The 19,497-nt window shown below is 44.3% G+C and overlaps 1 protein-coding gene across 1 annotated transcript in view; it reads right to left on the reverse strand.

The window, feature by feature from the left end:
* Positions 1-1,462: 1,462 nt before the first annotated feature.
* The window catches only part of KLHL23 (kelch like family member 23), a 29,950-nt gene continuing 11,915 nt past the window's right edge, over positions 1,463-19,497 (reverse strand). The window contains exons 3-4 of the mRNA XM_082260200.1: positions 11,977-12,129; positions 1,463-2,398 (exon numbers count right to left, since the gene is read on the reverse strand). Of these exons, the coding sequence (XP_082116326.1) occupies positions 2,088-2,398; positions 11,977-12,129 (464 nt within the window). The 3' untranslated portion in view covers positions 1,463-2,087. The remainder of the gene's footprint in view (positions 2,399-11,976; positions 12,130-19,497) is intronic.

Consider the following 19,497-nt stretch of genomic DNA (forward strand, 5'->3'; position numbering starts at 1 on the left):
GCCCCATAAAAAGGCTGCACTGCTTCTGCCACAGACATACCTAAATGATTCCTGGTGAAGAGAAGTATAAAGTCCAAGCCGCTGACCTACTGAGTGCAGGATAAAGACAAGGACAGAGCGCAGCCCTCCCCCCCAGCATGGATGGTGTAAGCCATGTCTGAGCAGAGGCCGGTTCCATGCCCCACTGGAGACTCTCCTCCTCCGGCCAGCCCCGACCGAGCTGTCCCAGCTCCCCCCAACCTCCCATGCTGGCCAGGTCGGGAAACCGGATTTGGCCGGTAAGTAGAGAGTATCTGGAGAGGAGCTTCAGCCTGGAATGGGGGGTCAGGAGGAGGCCAGGAAGAGAGAGAGTGGGGGGGGGGCTAAGTCGCTGCACCATGGGCCTCTGGTTTGTACTTGCCCCCTGCGCTGAAAGTTGAGAGTCAGCCCCTGGACACAGACAACAATAAACACCTGACAAAGGCTCTAACCCTTCCCCGATTCAACCACATTAAAACAAAATATTTTTGGCTGGAGTTGGACTTTAATTAAAGATGAACATTTCTGCCCATATGGCTGCTATATGCTGGGAAAGGCAATCTTAGTATACTAACGTGTGGCTGTCAGTATAGAGGCTGTCAGTCTGCAGTGAAGTCAACATTTCTCATGCTAGTTACTCCATGCTGTGTAACCCAGCGTTCTCCTTCGCCTCTGCTGATGACAGCTGCTGATCAAACAACCGGCCTTTTCCTACAGCAGGGGTGTCCAATCTCTTGACCTTCCTGGCTCACAGTGAAAAAAGAGGAATGGTCTTGGATCACAAATAAAATACAAAACACACAAAACATAAAAAAGAATAAGGATAGCTGATGAGAAGAAAAAGTCGGGCAGATCACAAGTTAAAGGGGAGCTCCGGTCCTTCCCCCCACAAAAAACATTAAAAGTCAGCAGCTACAAATACTGTAATTGCTGACTTTTAATATTAGGACACTTACCTGTCCAGGAATCTAGCGGTGTCCTCACCCGAAACGATTTTTCAATCAACTATCAGGTGCTGCCACCGACATCTCCACTAAGGGAAACCGGTAGTGAAGCCTTGTGGCTTCAATGCCGGTTCCCTACTGCTCATGCGTGAAGCACGCTGCGCTCTCCAATTGGGCCACTGCGGGGGGAAGGAGGGGGCTGAACTTCAGGCTGAGTTTGCTGCGGCATACTCAGGCAAAAGTGGGAGTGGCAAGTACCCGCTCCCCCCCCCCCAAAAGGTGCCAAATGTGGCAGCGGAGGGAGGGAGGAGGCCGAGAAGCAGAGCTTCCCCTTTTGGGTGGACAATCACTGATATAGATAATGTACCTTTCTGTGTAATAAAACTTCATATTTTTTGTAATATTTTTTATTATAAAAGTAAAAGAGGGCAACATAATATTAGTGCGATATTTAAAACTCAATAAATTCTCAAGATGCTCACCAGATATTTTGGTTCTAATTTTGCCCTTCACATGCTTCAATAGTTGCTCACAAATTTAGGTGCTGCCGAAAACAGATGCCATGAATAAAGCGTGATTGTGAAAAGTCCAGTAAGCACTGGACACACTGTCAATATTTTCATCAGCCACATGTGTATGCATTTTTACAAATAATTTCCCAAAAGTCAAAATTTTTAGGTAAGTTTACTATTTTGTGTTGGGCTGTATTCATAGCTGTCTAGGGCCGCGTGTGGCCCATGAGCCAGAGGTTGGACACCCCTGTCTTAAAAGATTCATCCATTTTCATATATCTGGTTTTTGCTACCAGAGCCAAGTGAAGCAGTTATACAATGATTACGTGCCTGTGTGCATTCTGCCATTGTATTACTGTATTCCCCCCATCCATTCAGTAGATATTGAACATGCAAGCCATTCATTTGCACTCTACAGAAGCGTGGTTTAATGGCATTGACATTCCTCAAAATGACTAAACTACCCCTCAGGGGTAGCTAAAAAATATGCTTCTATACTCATGAAGATGGCTGTATACGGGCAGCATAAGGAGTTGTTTGGACCCACTTTAGCTCCTCAAACCTGAGCTGAATTGTTTGTATCACATATTGGATCAATGTACATAGTTAGCGCCTATGCACTATACACGCAGACACAGCCATGGGAACGCATAGGGCTGGGGAGATTTCCAACTAGTTCCCATTTATCAGTCTCTGGATTGTACCTCTCTATACTCTGCAAGTAGGTGCCTTTAGACCAGGAGTAACCACCAGTAATATAAAGAAATCCATTCATGACGATGGCTCCACATTCCATTCTCCGCTCCATTGTTGGGGCAAGCTCCACCCATTCATTGCGCTCAAGGTCATAGCAATCAGTAGTGGTGGTCTGACCTCCGATCAGGTACAGCTTGTTATGTAGTGCCACCGAACACAGTCCATACTCTGGAAAAAAGATGACACGATCTCAGCTTTAGAAAATAATTAAAAAATATATTAAAATTTTCCTATAGGCTATAACATACTTCCTTCTAATAACTTATTTCTCCTTATATTTGCAAAAAAATGATACATTTGTGTAAGACGTGGCATAAAATTCCACACTCCCTATGATCCTTATATACAGTATTCACGTATGATTCTAGAAATTTTAAGGTAATGTTTGACATTCAATACACTTTGAATGTCAAACATTACCTTCAGAGTTCCTTGCCGGGAAGTTGCCGGAAAGTTAAAACCCTGCACGCATGCGCAGGTTGACGTCATTGCGGCTCCGGCCACTCACAGCGCCGGAGCTGCCGAACCCGGAAGAGACGCCGAGGGATCATGTCCGCTCCCACAGCGGTGTCCGGGGGTCCGTGTCGGGGCTTCGTTTTAAGGTAACTATTTCATAATGAGCTAGTATGCGATGCATACTAGCTCATTATGCCTTTGTCTTGCAGGGTTTCTTTTTTTTTTTAGAGTATACTACCGCTTTAATAGTTTTCCCATTTGCTTCTTTCTCCAGCTACAATAAAAAAAAATTAGGGAGGTGAAGGGAGGAGCTGGGCCAGTACAGACAGTAATTAGGCACTCCCAGAAGAGAAGAGACCTATGACATACAAGGAGGGAGGGAGGACTGTGGCTGTGCTAGTGAATCAACTCCTGTAGTGGTCGAATTCTATAGCAAGTTTAAAAGCACATTCCAAGTGATTAGAACATTGTTTATGGAAAGAAACGCTGCATGTAAGCATTTCATTTCAATATACTTATTTGTTTTTAGCAAAATGAGGTATATATCTTTAAAACAACAGCACTACATCTAAGGTACATCAAAAGTACATAAACATGGCAAGAGGTGAAAACAGCTTCGCATACTAGCCAATTATATGAAACTTCCCTGAAAACGAGGCCGCTTCCATCTTCACCCATCTTCCTTCCAGCATGCATGGGGAGCCGTCATTTATGGCTTTGGATTCTGAAGGAACAGCCATGGTGGCCGTTCCTGGGTGTCAAGGTTTCCGCAGGCCTCTCAACTGGTCTGGGGATTTGAAATCCCCGCTGCTTTCTCTCTTCTCCATCCAGCGCTGATAGTACGGACCAGACTGGTTTTAATTGGTCAGCACTATCACATGGATGGCGCTGACCAATCAGAATCTGTTTGGTCCGTACTAGCAGCGCTGGACAGAGAGGAGAGAAAGCAGAGGGAATTTCAAATCCTTGGACCGGTGGAGCGATTTGTGGGAGCCGGGGTGGGGGGTGGAGTGGAGAGGGGGTGCGATGTTAGGTAATCTTTTCAGATTTTCTGAAAAGGTGAATTAACACTTTAAATAGTGCTAACACAGTTATGGCCGGAATACACGAGTAGAATATCGCCCGATCATTCGACCACCGACTTATGAAAAAGTGTTCGTTGATCGAAAACGTTGCCAACATACACGGGCCGAATATTGCCCGACCGTTGACCGCCGACTATCGAAACATTGTTCAGCGTGATGATGTTCTACAGATTTCAAATGAACGACCTTAACACCAATGTATAGAATATCGTTCATTCGCAAACGAGACGACAGAATTTTTCGTTTTTTTCAAACTGTATTTTCCGTTCACAATATCGATATCGCTCATTGATGGCTGGGCATTAATGAGTAGAATAACTGCCGATCGTTCGCTGAACGGAAATTTTCGGCCGATTTTCTTATCGTGTAATCCGGCCATTACTCTTTACAATGTTCCTAAATGCATCTGAAGTACTTTTTTCTGTTTTTTAAATACTCTGATGGGCAGAGTGGTCTCTTTCTGTAAAATCATAACATCATCATGGTCATTGCAAGTTTTCTTTTCAATTTGGCCCATGTCCAGGTTGAGGATACTATTCCATTTTGTTTGGAAAAAACAATAGAAACATCTCTATATGAGCTAATAAGAACTTCATGGAAATAACAACAAAGTGTCCCAAGTGCTAAACCCTGTGTCAAATCCCACTGTCCATTGTCCCAGAGCCAACCAGATGCAGCCGTCAGGATTAGTATACCACATAACTAAACTGGCAACCAAGTAATAATACAGCGCTATCTACAGTAGATTGGATAGTATAGTAGACATAATATCCTCGTGAAGTATAAGGGACCAGTTGGAAGTCTTAATACTGTTTTATTGTAAGTAAATTAGTTAAAATCATTGACATCATTAAAATTGATACAGTACCAAGCCAGTGTATCCAGATGTAGAAGGGTTAATGTCCAATAAGTCAGTTGGGCAAAATGGAAGAAATCCGCCGTGGTGTACAGCAACTGGCTGCTGACTGTAAGATTCTGGTACCTCTAGTACCCTTATTTACTACTTTCTTTTCAATGCGTCCCACCTTTCCCTTTAGGTGGTACGCATATACCTTTAAGAGCGATGAGGTCACTGCTGAGCGCCGCAGAGTGGCTATTTCAACCGCCGGCGGTCTCACTCACATCGTTCGTTCAACCGCATGGTTGGTTCGATCCTGCCATCAGTGAAGCAGCATACTAGATGTCACACGCTCCTGTGTCTCGCTACCTGAACTTGTGTCATATCTGATCCTGTATCTCGCTACCCTATCACTCTCGGCTTGCTGCTTCCACCCTTCACTCAACCTGCTTGGCTGTCCACATGCTTGCTAGTGTGTCTCGCTGTTGGAACCTCCAGTTGCTTTCCTTTGCCTTGAACAGACCGGAACCTCGCTCCTGATCCCTGTATCTCGCTACCGGATCACTCCTCATTACCGGACCCCTCTACTAACCTACTCTCTAGTGATAAGTACCCCGCAGGGGAAACCTCCATAAAACCTACTTACACTATATCTATTGCTCACTAAAGACTGTCACTCTCTATGCAATACTAAACCTATCATCTGCACTGTTATTTAGATTGCTAGCTCTTGAGCCTACTAACATCTATCCTTGCACTGGGTTAGTCTCTCCTGTATGTCATCTGCTATTCTACCACCTACTACCATACATGATTGCTAACCTATCTGCATCCTACCTGTTACCATCTATACTCTCCTGAACATTTCTCTCGAGTGCTTGCCATCTACTGTCACTGTTCATACCTGTCCCTTCAGCACATCACCACTATACTGCTATATACATCTATCACTCCAGGAACATCTTATTGAGTGTGTATATTTGTATGCTGAATCAGGCAGGCCACAGTGATGAGTCTTGGGAGTTGGAATTGGTATTTCAACACATCTCTACATGACTGCTGAGTGGAGATTTCTGCAGCTGCAAATCCATCTTGTTACAAAAACGCAGGAGCGTTACACTGACACAGAGCCGCAGACGTTTGAGAGCCGAGTCGAAACTCGAGACGTCACCGCGACACAAGGGCAAAAGTGCCGGACAGCAATAGGATGCCAGTGTAACCAGCTTGGAATGTAAAGGGAAGTGTTGCTGTGACAACGCATTTGCATGCATGCGCTCAAAATGAAACTAAAAGTACAGCACATTTTTGTCTTCTGACGAAAACTATGACGAAAAACCAAATCTGTTTTCATTAACGAACAAAAACGGGACAAAAATGTGAGGCAGGGATGTTTACCATCATGAACTAACTTCCAGTTTTCATGGAGCTCCGCCTGCTTCCGCTCCCAGCAAGCAAGAGAGTTGAAGCGACTGTGTGCACCGTCCATGACGACTGCCAGAGACCAGAGCAGAAACTGTGCATTACAGCCAGGCCTCCCGAGTCCCGACAAGACTGTCCCACTCCTAAGTCCCAACTTACGAGATGACCGCCCACGTCCAGAGCAGAGAGCAGACTGTGAGTGTGCAGTACTAGTGTATATTACAAATACAGCAGGCCAGAGGCCTCCCCCCAGACCACCGTCCGTCCAAAGCACTGTGTGTGCATTAGTACAGGCCTCCTCTGACCACTGGCAGTGGCCTCCAGGGCACTGTGCATTACAGGCCATCCCTCAGACCTGAGACCAACATCCAGCACTGTGCAGCATTACAAGCCTCCTCTGACCAGTGACCACCGGCATGGCCGCATCCAGAGCACTGTGCATTACAGGCCATCCCTTAGACCTGAGACTACCATTCAGCATTCTGCAACATTACAGGCCTCCTCAGGCCACCATCCAGAGCACTCTGCAGCATTACAGGCCTCTTCAGACCGCCGTCCAGAGCACTGTACATTACAGGCCTCCTCAGACCGCCATCCAGAGCACTCTGCAGCATTACAGGCCTCTTCAGACCGCCGTCCAGAGCACTCTGCAGCATTACAGGCCTCCTCAGACCGCCGTCCAGAGCACTCTGCAGCATTACAGGACTCTTCAGACCGCCGTCCAGAGCACTCTGCAGCATTACAGGCCTCCTCAGACCGCCGTCCAGAGCACTCTGCAGCATTACAGGCCTCCTCAGACCGCCGTCCAGAGCACTCTGCAGCATTACAGGCCTCTTCAGACCGCCGTCCAGAACACTGTACAGCATAACAGACCCCCTCATCAGATCATCCACAGTGGCTAAATCTGTATCTCTGAGTTTGTTCAAACCTTAATACCATAAATAATAACATTATATTAGATTTTTTTACTCCAAGAGTATATAATGAGTTTGGAAATTCTATAGAAATGCTTAAATAATGCATTACAATTTAACTAAACACGTTCGATTTGAGTTGACTAAAATTATTTTATTTGATTTGACTAAAATGTACTGGAGATTTTAGTCGGGTAAAATAGGATGACTAAAATGGGACTAAAACTAAATTGGCTTTTTAATCAAAGACTGTGACTAAAGCGAAATCAATTGCAGATGACTAAAATGGGACTAAAACTAAAATGGTACTGTGTATGGCCAGCCTAAGTCAAGATCACACTGGTCACATTATTCATTGTCAATTTTGGGTGTTGTATGGCAGCCTTGTAGTATGTATTTTTTAAACAGTATCTAAAACCCAACACAATGGTGTGTAGTAATTTGCTATATTACCGGTTTACTAGTGCTTAGATATGAGACATGCCATTGTTATCATACAGACTGGACTACAATAAGGTCTTATTCTCATTACATGTGGGTTGGGGAGATTAGTTTACAGTTTACAGAAGGAAAATAATATCTGTGCCTTCAGTTCAGCTTTCAGGAAGTGACAAGGAAACTGTATTTCTGTCCAGATCAGGTATTTTTTTTCTACTGTATTTTCTATAGGTATTTTCTGTATTTGCTGAAAATATACTTAGTCTGAGAAATGAAAATATAAGCAGCAACCAGATCTAAGGACTGATTAGATTTAATATATTACATTTTTGTTCAGTTTGTTGTTTTAGATATCTTTTTTAGCTGTTTTCATAATGGTCTAAAGCAAAGCACTTCATTGTTACCCCTTAATGTGTTCCCGCCAGCTGTAAGCATATACACGACCACTGGATGGGTGGATTTTAACGCCGAGCAGCCACATACAGTATCTCACAAAAGTGAGTACACCCCCCCCCCCGATATTTTTGTAAATATTTTATTCTATCTTTTCATGTGACAACACTGAAGAAATTACACTTTGCTACAATGTAAATTAGCGAGTGTACAGCTTGTATAACAAAATAACTCAACACACAGCCATTAATGTCTAAACCACTGGCAACAAAAGTGAGTACACCCCCTAAGTGAAAATGTCTAAATTGGGCCCAATTAGCCCTTTTCCCTCCCCGGTTTCATGTCACTCGTTAGTGTTACAAGGTCTCAGGTGTGAATGGGGAGCAGGTGTGTTAACCACTTAAGCCCCAGCCCTATTTTGGACACTTTTTGTTCACACGTTAAAACCAGTATTTTTTCCTAGAAAACTACTTAGAACCCCCAAACATTATATATATTATTTTAGCAAAGACTCTGGAGAATAAAATGTCGGTCATTGCAATCATTTTTGTCACGCGGTATTTGCGCAGCGGTCTTTAAGGCGCCATTTTTTTGGAAAAATTTTGAAAAATCACATTTCACTGCATTTAAAAAATACTAAACAGTAAAGTTAGCCCATTTTTTTTGTATATTGTGAAAGAACATGTCACGCCGAGTAAATAGATACCCAACATGTTACGGTTTAAAATTGCGCCCCCCCCGTGGGATGGCGACAAACTACGGTCAATAGAGATCTCAATCTGCGGCGCTTTAAATTTATTTAACGGTTACCAGTTTAGAGTTAGAGTGTAGCTCTTTTTTTAAAATTATTGCTCACGCTCTGGCGATCGCGGCTATACCTCACATGTGTGGTTTGAACAGCGATTTAATTTGCGGCTCGACTTGCGTATACGGTTTTTTTTGTGCGCGAGCTAACGGTGACGGGGGCGGCTACATTTTTTTTTTTTTTCCCATTTATTTTATTTATTTTTTTAACTTTATTACAGTTTAAAAAAAAAAAATCTGATCACTTTTATTGCTGTCACAAGCAATGTAAACATCCCTTGTGACAGCAATATGTGTGACAGGTACACTTTATGGAGGGATCGAGGGTCTAAAAGACCCTAGACCCCTCCACTACACTTCCCTGTATGCAAAACGCCAAAAACGGCGTTTTTGCATACAGCCGATTTTCAAATTTGCCGCCTTTTGCAGCACAGTAACCCGGAAGTGACGTCATGGACGCCGCCTCCGGGTTACGTCAACGGAGACCCGATCGATGCCGTTTCCGGCATTCATCGGGACTCCATCCAGCCGGCGGACGCGCCGGCTGGGTGCTCGGGGCTCCCGGTGGGACGGGAGCCCCGAGCAAAGCCCCCCCTCCCGCCCCCCCGGGTACTGATCGAGTGGCTCCCGAGCCGCATCGGTCGGTACCGACGGAAAGCCAACCGTCGGCTTCAAACCACGGTACCGGGATGGTGTCTCTAGCTAGAGGCATCATCCCGGTACACTACCGCAAAGTTTACCGACGTAGACCTACGTTAGTATGCGGTAAGTGGTTAAATTTGGTGTTATCGCTCACGCTGTCTCATACTGGTCACTGGAAGTTCAACATGGCACCTCATGGCAAAGAACTCTCTGGGGATCTGTAAAAAAGAATTGTTACTCTACATAAAGATGGCCTAGGCTAAAGGAAGATTGCCAAGGCCCTGAAACTGAGCTGCAGCACGGTGGCCAAGACCATACGGCGGTTTAACAGGACAGGTTCCACTCAGAACAGGCCTCACTATGGTCGACCAAAGAAGTTGAGTGCATGTGCTCAGAGTCATATCCAGAGGTTTTTTGGGGGGAAAAAGATGTATAAGTGCTGCCAGCATTGCTGTAGAGGTTGAAGAGGTGGGTGGTCAGCCTGTCAGTGCTCAGACCATACGCTGCACACTGCATCAAATTGCTCTGCATGGCTGTCGTACCAGAAGGAAGCCTCTTCTAAAGATGATGCACAAGAAAGCCTGCAAACATTTTGCTGAAGACAAGCAGACTAAGGAAATGGATTACTGGAACCATGTCCTGTGATCTGATGAGACCAAGATAAACTTTTTTGGTTCAGATGGTGTCAAGCGTGTGTGGCGGCAACCAGGTGAGAAGTACAAAGACAAGTGTGTCTTGCCTACAGTCAAGCATGGTGGTGGGAGTGCTGCCGGCACTGGGGAGCTAAAGTTCATTGAGGGAACCATGAATGCCAACATGTAAGCTCTAACGAGCAGGGCCTTCTAAGTTCTCCTGTATTGAATTGTCTTGTAACTGTATTGTCTTCCTTCATATTGCAAAGCAATGCGCAAAATGTTGGCGCTATATAAATCCTGTATAATAATGTACTGTGCAAGCAGAGCACGATCCCCTCCCTTCGGAGACTGGGCTGCAGGGCAGAATGTTAACATGATAACGACCCCAAACACGCCTCCAAGATGACCACTGCCTTGCTAAAGAAGCTGAGGGTAAAGGCGATGGACTGGCCAAGCATGTCTCCAGATCTAAACCCTATTGAGCATCTGTGGGGCATCCTCAAACAGGAGGTGGAGGAGCACAAGGTCTCTAACATCCACCAGTCCTGTGATGCCATCATGGAGGAGTGGAAAAGGACTCCAGTGACATCTTGTGTAGCTCTGGTGAACGCCATGCTCAAGAGGGTTAAGATGTGCTGGAAAAAAATGTTGGCCACACAAAATATTTACACTTTGTGCCCAATTTGGACATTTTTACTTAGGGGTGTATTCACTTTTGTTGCCAGCGGTTTAGACATTAATGGCTGTGTGTTGAGTTATTTTGAAGCAACAGCAAATTTACACTGTTATACAAGCTGTACAATCACTACTTTACATTGTAGCAAAGTGTCATTTCTTCAGTGTTGTCACATGAAAAGATATAACAAAATAATTACAAAAATGAAACTTTTGTGAGACACTGTATATGCGTCCATGGGGAATGTTTTTCTGTTCGGACAGCGCGCTCACTGGGCACTCCTAGCACAGTAACTAAGATGTCATGGGAAGCTCCGGATGCATACGTGTGATTGGGAGCTTACAATCATGTCACTGCTGTCAAAGCCAATCACAAAAGTCACGAAAACCTTAAAACTGCTTCCACCCCATAGCATTTTGTTTTTCTTAAAGGGCCAGGGGGCAGCGGCAAGGGTTAAAACAAATTTTCTACTTTCAGAGTGTGTTGTCCACTGAAACATTCTATTAAATTGGAAAGAAACTCCCAAAAGAAAGTTAGTTCTGCTTTAACACTCCCTCTCACCACAAGCAGATTCAAGGACATTTTTTTGTTTTTTCTTTTATATATATATTTTTATATTTTTTTCAATCTTTAGCTCCCACTGCCTTTCCAGCCTAGGCCAGAATGGTGTGTCCTGCAGCCTCCTGGAATACTTATGGCACTTTTCCACTGCAAGTACTGGCTTTGCTCTACTCGGCCCTGCTTGGCCCTGCCTGGCCTGGTTTGCTTTTCCACTGCTGGTACCGCATGGTACGGTGTTGGAACGGTTCGGTACGGTATGGTTTGCTTTTCCACGAAAGTAGTACTAAAGTTAAGTGGGTGGGATAACAACGGGGTGGGTGGGATTCTCTGACCAAGCAGTGGCTAGTAGTGACTGCATGCAAAGGATTGTGGGATATGGTACCGGGACCACAATCGAGGTGGTACTGTTTTTGAGAGCCGTACCGTTTGGTTCCATGCAGTGGAAAAGCGCCGCCGTACCGTACCGTACTGAACCGTTCCTACACCATACCATGCGGTACCAGCAGTGGAAAAGCACAAAAGCGAGCCGAACCGTTCGGTTCCATGCAGTGGAAAAGCGCCATTATTATATCACATCTCCCAGGAGGCTGCAGGATCGGTGCACAAAGCCTGGGGGGACTACTCCAGAGGCACAAAATTAGAACTTGCTGCCTACACCCAGAAGAGGAAGCCAGCTGAAGAGGACCAAGATGGAGGAAGGGATCCACTGTTTGGCATCTGAACAGCTAATCACAGTGGGACAATGCTGGATTCTCTGTGCAGGAGAGTATGTGCTTTGAAGAGTACTGCAGCACTGCAGATAAAAAAAACATAGCGGTGGGGGAGTTGAGTACTAATTAACCTAAATTCCAATTCACATTTTTTGACTGTTACATGTTTTCTTACCTGGATGGGGACAGACTGATAAGATGCTCCACTCATTTATATCCAAGTGAAAACTCTGAATCTTATCATACGTGCAACTTCCTCTGTAACCATAGTGACCACCGCTGACATAGATAACTTCACGCAGTACACAGGCTGTAGCATTTCCCACTCCTGTTACAAGAAATAAGGCCAAATAAGGTCAAATCAAATAAATACATTTCACAGTAAGGACACAGTTTTATTTACCATGATGGTGTTCAAGAGCCAGTGCCTAGGGCAGCAGGGTAAAGAGATGCATCATCAGGCTTCAAAATTTTTAATTGTTTTAACAGTTTTCCTAATTTTTTTCCATTTTCTGACCACCTCTGAACATCTGTAGTTAAAGAAGTATTCCAACTCTTTCCTCTATATGGTGAGGTACACTGTGAGAGGGTTATTTTTGATATCTGATGACTTACGTTTGTGTTCACACGATCAGAGAGTCTTATAATGTTCTTTAAAAGAGTTAATTTTTCTGTTACTGTTCTATCTCAATTCATGCTCTGTATTATGTGTCGTACTTGTTCCAAAAGACAAATTTGTATGCTGTAGCACAGGGGTGCCCAACCGCTGGCCCGCATGCGGCCCGTGGCACCCTTTGATGTGGCCCACAACCTCCTGCCCTGGGATTGCTGGTCGGAAAGCCCAGATCGCGGGTTCCCCGACCCGCCATCCCAGAGCATCAGTGTGCAGAATGGAGCCAGCTGTAGAGGAAGCATGTGACTGCAGTAGAGTAGAGCCGATGCTTCCGGTATAGAACCGACTCCTGTCACAGGTGGAGTAATACCAAATGCACTCCACTTGAGACAGCAGCAGCCATCGATACTGGGGACAGTAGCAGCTAGCCATACCCTCCTGGGGGACTGCAGTCACCAGCTATACCCACCTGGGGGACAGCAGCAGCCAGCCATACTTACCTGGGGGACAGCAGCAGCCAGCCATACCCCCCTAGGGGACAGCAGCATCCAACCATACCCGCCTGGGGAACAGTAGCAGCAGCAAGCTATATCTGCCTGGGGGACAGCAGTAGCCACCTGCCATACCCTTGGGGGACAGCAGCAGCCAGCCATACCTGCAGAAATCCTTAAGAAGAAGTGACGTCTGAGTTCAGTTTTTAATTAAAATCAAACAGCAATGGGCACATCTGTTTTCAACACTGGTACACTATCTACACTGGGCTGCTTTCAAACTTGCACCTGCGGGTTACCTGCACTCAGTCATAGACTTCTGTTTTTACCTGTGGGCTTGGTGCGCTTTCAGAAAGTGTTCCACATCTGCAGGATATAATAGAATTCTATGGCAAAGTGCAGATAACCGTCAGGAAAGCCACAGGTGCACTCCGCAACACTCGCTGTGCAGGTAAACATCAGTGTGAAAGCAGCCTTAGGCCCCTTTCACACGATCAGTCTGATCAGGTCCGCCTTTCTATTTTTCAGACCCCCCATTCCCCTCTATGGAGGGTCAGATGTAAATGGAATTGTGTCCGGTTATACCCGCCTACCTCCAATCCGATCCGCTAAAAAAACTGATGGGGATTCGTCCCCTTCCATCTGGGTGAATTGGAGGGCCCATGGAGTAGAGCGGGCTGTGTCCGTGTCTGCTTCGCATATGCGAAGTGGACATGGACCTGTCATCCACCCACTCTGCTGATTGTGGCCCTCAACCGGTTACCAAGTCGCTTAAGTGGCCCTTGCTCTTCAAAATGTTGGGGACCCCTGCTATAACAGATGTTTTTGTATTTCTTTTGTTTACTTTTATTGTTAGTAAAAAAAGTTTAATAAAAATGACTTGATTCAAAATAAAAAGAATTCTGGCTATGGATATTTTATACATAGTTACATTGGTCCAACTACTGTATGTAGGTACCATATCTGGCCCCTGGAAGGTGGAAATCACTAAAGTAGACACCGCTACTCCAATTGATCGTCACTTGCTTCCGTGTCACATCACTGCCTCGCCTCGCTTTCTTATCTAATCAGAAAATGCTTTTTATTAATTTAATATTCTGAGGACTTTATACAGTTCAGGAACAAGAAACAACCTCTAATTTCTCATGTTTGGTGGAAATAGCTGTAAAATATACTGTATATATGCAGTCTCTAATTCGAACCCCCTCACATGCGCTTTTTCTCCCCTGACACAGTAGCTATGAGCTCAGCATTTTAGAGCTCGCTCATGTATTGGTGGATGAGAACAGTAAGAGTTAGGAGTCTCCTAGTAACGTCCTAGCAACAGGGCAGAATGGGAAAATTCGTTCCAATCTCAGACATTCTTAGCTAACCCCAGATAACCTCTGGCTGTGAGGCTACATGCAAACAGCGATGGCTCCTCTCAGTCCGTCATAATGTTGTACAGGCTGAGTGGCTGCTGCTGTTCCTACATACCTGTCATTTTAGCCACAAGAATCACATAGAAATATCCCATAAAAAACACAAGCTAACACACCACTTTTGAACCTTATGAATTAGTTCTAAAATTCAAAACGCAGTGTAGAATAAACACAGTGGTGCTGTTGGAGACTGAATAGCGATACCCACTCTTCTTTCTATATCAGCCCCCACTTGGTGTTTGGTAGGATAATCCTAATACACATGGGGTGGACATCATTATTCAAGTGTAAAAAAGGTAAATTGAGCCTATGCGCTGACCATCAACCAGATGTAGTAAAAAAGAGAGATTATATATAGAGTTAGAGTAAATGAGACAATAGGGGCTCAAAGATTAGCAGCCAATTCCTAGCAGTGTCTCCACATACATAAAGAAAAATAGGTAATAAAATAGAACCGGCGCTCAATCACCCCCAATATAATAGAATCACAGGGATAAATAATGAATAATAACTCTAAAACCAAGCAGAGCAACAGCAAAAAACAATGCGCAGTAGTAGACAGTATGTGTAGTAACAATTAGCGTGCAAATATTAGCAATAAATAGATAAAATATCTTAGGAAGTGATAAATAAACACAAATATATATATATATATATATATGAAATAGTATCATAAGGTGATAAAGTGCATAGTGAAATAGTGTATAATACCACAATATGGCGTGATTGATCCCCCCTCTTTTATCACGCCATATTGTGGTATTATACACTATTTCACTATGCACTTTATCACCTTGTGATACTATTTCAGTATATTTGTGTTTATTTATCACTTCCTAAGATATTTTATGTATTTATTGCTAATATTTGCATGCTAATTGTTACTACACATACTGTCTACTACTGCGCATTGTTTTTTGCTGTTGCTCTGCTTGGTTTTAGAGTTATTATTCATTATTTATCCCTGTGATTTTATTATATTGGGGGTGATTGAGCGCCGGTTCTATTTTATTACCAATTATTTAAGTGTACCTAAGATAGCGCAGTGTGGTATAAACACTGAGGTGTCTGTTGAAGCCTGAATAGCAATATCCGCTCTTCTTTCTATCTTGGCCCCCACTTGGTATTTACGAATATAATCCTATAACACAAGGGGCGTACATCATGTTTCAGGTGTAACTAAGATAGCATGATGTGTGAGTACAGCACTATATACACATCTCTAAAAATACTCCCACCTTATCTTTACAGAGAACAAAGAATTCCATATATGGAGCCAGATCCAAATACTAAGAACAGAATCTCCATTCAAGGCCTTGGTTTCCATGTCGTGCCAGGAGGAATCATTTGCAGTAATGTTAGTGTACCACAGATTAACCCTGCAGCCACAAAAGCATTCCCCAAGCTAGTACATTGAATCTCATTGTATTACTTCACATGCCTGGAAACTGTTAGGTTGAACATATTTGTCTATATCAATCAAAACAGTTAAGCCAGGTACACGCTTACAGTTTTTTTCCATGCAAAAAAAAAACTGATAGCTCCGGTCGGAGGCGCTGTACTAACCATGCGAGGTTAGTTCAGCGATCTTCTCCACTGAGCTGGTGTGTTCTGACAGGGGGATGGCCCCCCCCCCCCCCCCCCCGCCAGAACACTCCGATCAGCGTTCTCTGCTATTGGCTGAGAGTGCTGATCGGGAGTCAGTCAGATGCTGGTTTTCCAGCATGCACGTCTGACAGAAGCTGGCCGAATGGCTGGCATCCGTCGGACAGAACAACATACATACCGGCGAATGTTGGCTGTTTTTTTTTAAACGGCCGTTGTCTTCCCACATTCAGTCTGTGTGTACGAGGCTTTACTATTTTTTCGTCTTTATTTAGGTGTTTTTTTTTGGGGTGTATTTAAAAAACAAAGTAAAATAATGGATCCAATCAGAGGCCAAAATACAAGGCCAGGATAGTTGAAAAGAGTTTCCGTAACCCTTACCAACCATTTAAAGCCCATTCCCCCTAGAATCCACAAAATAGCCTTTAAGACTACCATTTCCCCAAAATGATGAAATTTAGTCAAAAATCACCTAATTTTCAACAAAATCTTGAGGAAATTAAAACTCTTACTCACCCATTATATGAACAGAATGTAAGAATCTTAAATCTTGTAGACCAAGTCCACCTAAAACTGTTGAGGTTTGCTGTGGCTGTTGCAAGATGAATCTTATTCTGGTTACTCATACCTCTCTGGGACAACAGTGGTGACTGAAGACATATCCCCATCAGTTTTTTTTAACAATGCTTAAAAGCAGGGCTGGCCCTACCATGGGTCCCACTGGATCCATTGGGCCCAGGCAGCATTTGGAGAGGGATGGCAAATTGACTCCCAAGATTTTTTCTTTCCAGCAGTTTTGTATGTCACCAGCGGCGCGTTACGAGCGGCATTTCCCCATCTCATACTGCTGCCCATAGTGCAAACTGATGAGTATGAGGAGGCAGAGCTTCTCCACTTCGGAACGTCCCTTGTGGTGTGCGCAATGACATCAGACATCTGCGCAATCCATCTCACGCAGGGCAGGCTGGATCTTCTAGGGCGTGGCTGACACCGGAGTGATAGGAGGACTGAGGACAGACAGTGGGTATTGGTAGACTGGTCCGGTGGTGAGTTATGGAAGAAGATAATGGCACTTTTCCACTGCAAGTACCGGCTTGGCTCTACTCGGCCCTGCTTGGCCCGGTTTGCTTTTCCACTGCTGGTAACGCATGGTACGGTGTTGGAACGGTTCGGTACGGTATGGTTTGCGTTTCCACTAAAGTAGTACTAAAGTTAAGTGGGTGGGATAACAACGGGGTGGGTGGGATTCTCTGACCAATCAGTGGCTAGTAGTGACTGCATGCAAAGGATTGTGGGATATGGTACCGGGTATAGTACCTCTTGGAACCACAATCGAGGAGGTACTGTTTTTGAGAGCCGTACCATTCGGTTCCATGCAGTGGAAAAGCGCCGCCGTACCGTACCGTACCGAACCGTTCCTACACTATACCATGCGGTACCAGCAGTGGAAAAGCACAAAAGTGAGCCAAACCGTTCGGTTCCATGCAGTGGAAAAGCGCCATAACAGTGTTTTGTTTTTTGTTTTTTTTTTGGGGGGGGGCAGCATTTTATTCTTAGACCCAGGCAGCACAATGTCGTGTGCCAGCCCTGCTTGACAGTCCTGTCTATTACAGAGCCAGATAATGTGGTCTCATGACACCGACATAGCCTCCCAGTATAGAATTAAGAGGGAACCTAGAGAGATACCTTTCTTGTGGCCTTCTAGGAGGAGATGGTGACACAAACTTCAGCAGGATAACCAAGTCATCATAGTGTTTAAAGCTGGGTATACATGTAGAGTTTTTTTCTTTGTTCAACCAGCAGGTTTACCAAAGAATGAAAAAAGATGTCCAAGTCCGTGAACAATCATAGTTGGCTTTTTATAAAGAACTGTTGGAAGCTCCGGTAGGGTGAACTGGCTGCTGGACTGTAGAGTAAGCACCTGTATGTGCATTTTGTTGATTTCCAAAGTGCCCTGAATCTAGAGCACCCTGATGGCTCTCTTAATATGCAGAGGGCTAATGCCAATGAGCATTATTGTCAAACATTGTATTTTCCATTCAAGTGCATGTAGTTGCGTTTGAGTGGAAAATGAAGTGTCAGCAAAGTAAACACTGCTTGCGGCCTACTTTGCCTGCAGTTTAATGCAATTCAAGAGGACATGCTGCATACAAAGAAATGCAGCGCAGTGCAAGACAAACAATAAAAAGCTGGTCAAACGCACCCTGTCAACTGGCATGTGTACTGCTCAATTAAATTCAAACAGGATTTTGTTGATCTGCGCTTGTCATGCATTCTGAATGCACGGCAGCAGTAAAACAACACCCATCGCCATGAAACCAAACTGTGACCATAATATGCATATTTGCATTCTTGTTCAGTTCTTGTGTCTCCTCGTTGGCTAGTGAAGGGGTCATTACATTTAGTAGCCCATAGAGAGGTTATAGCAGTAGTAGAGGACAGGCCAGAGTTTGACCATGAAAGCTATGTACCTGGAGTGCTATGGGTGCTGGTTCTACCATTCCACCTTACTGGAGCAATCTATAGGTCAGGCACTGCACATGTGCTAAGATGCTGGTACTTTCTTGTTTGAGAACAACTGTTGTGTATGTGGTACAGCTATAATTTTTACAATTTAGGATTATGAAGCACGTAGACATGTTGTACTTTTTTGTCTGCACTTTTGGATACTCACATTATCCCCCTATAGCATTAAGGTAAGCTCATCATTAGAGAGACATGGAGGCTGCCATTTATGACTTCACCTCCTGAAAATGCTGGTTGCCTGCCTGCCTGCCATACTGATCCTCTTGCTTCATCTACTTTGAATCAGAATATGCATGCGGACAAAGACTTGGGGGGTTTTTAGTGATATTAGTGATCCACGCACTTGGTTGCTGACTCAGAAATTTTAAACGCTTACAAGTCAGCATAAAAACCAGACCATTTGTTTTCCAAATTTTAAATTTAAGAAAAGCAGAAAGAAAAACGGAAGTAAAATATATACAAAACTGCTGTACACTTATTTTTACTGTTAAGTGACAGTTCAGGTAGCTTGCTGATTTAAAAGGAAAGGCTATGTCCTGTATTTATACATGTCTAGTGGTCTGGGCACAATCCCATGGTTTGGAATATGGATGACATCTCCCTTCCTAGCATCATCTGATCTCTTCAGCATTAGCTGACACCTACTCTATGTGCCTCGACAATAATAAAACCAGACAGTGTAGCCGTATTCCCTGGACACCACTTCAGTACTGGAAACCTGCTTTGGAAAATGGAAAATATCCTCTAATCACATCTGCTCCCTTCTTATCTGTCACCCCAGGGTGCATTGAATTTCATCCTGGCACCACTCCAAAAACGGCATACAATTGTAGAAGTTTATATTTTAACGAATGTAGAACATACAGTAAGTGCCGGGTTAAAATTGGTGCGAAGCGGGAACCCTGCGAATCCACTGCGGGTTCCCGCATCGCACTCGACTCGCAGGCAGTTCACACTGCCCTAACAGTGAACTTCTATTTCCCCACCTTTGGTTTGCTAAAAAAAAAAAACATTTCAAGTGTTTTGTCATACTTTTTATT

This window comes from Pelophylax lessonae (assembly GCF_965119305.1).
Source record: "Pelophylax lessonae genome assembly, chromosome: 6".
NCBI lineage: Eukaryota > Metazoa > Chordata > Amphibia > Anura > Ranidae > Pelophylax > Pelophylax lessonae.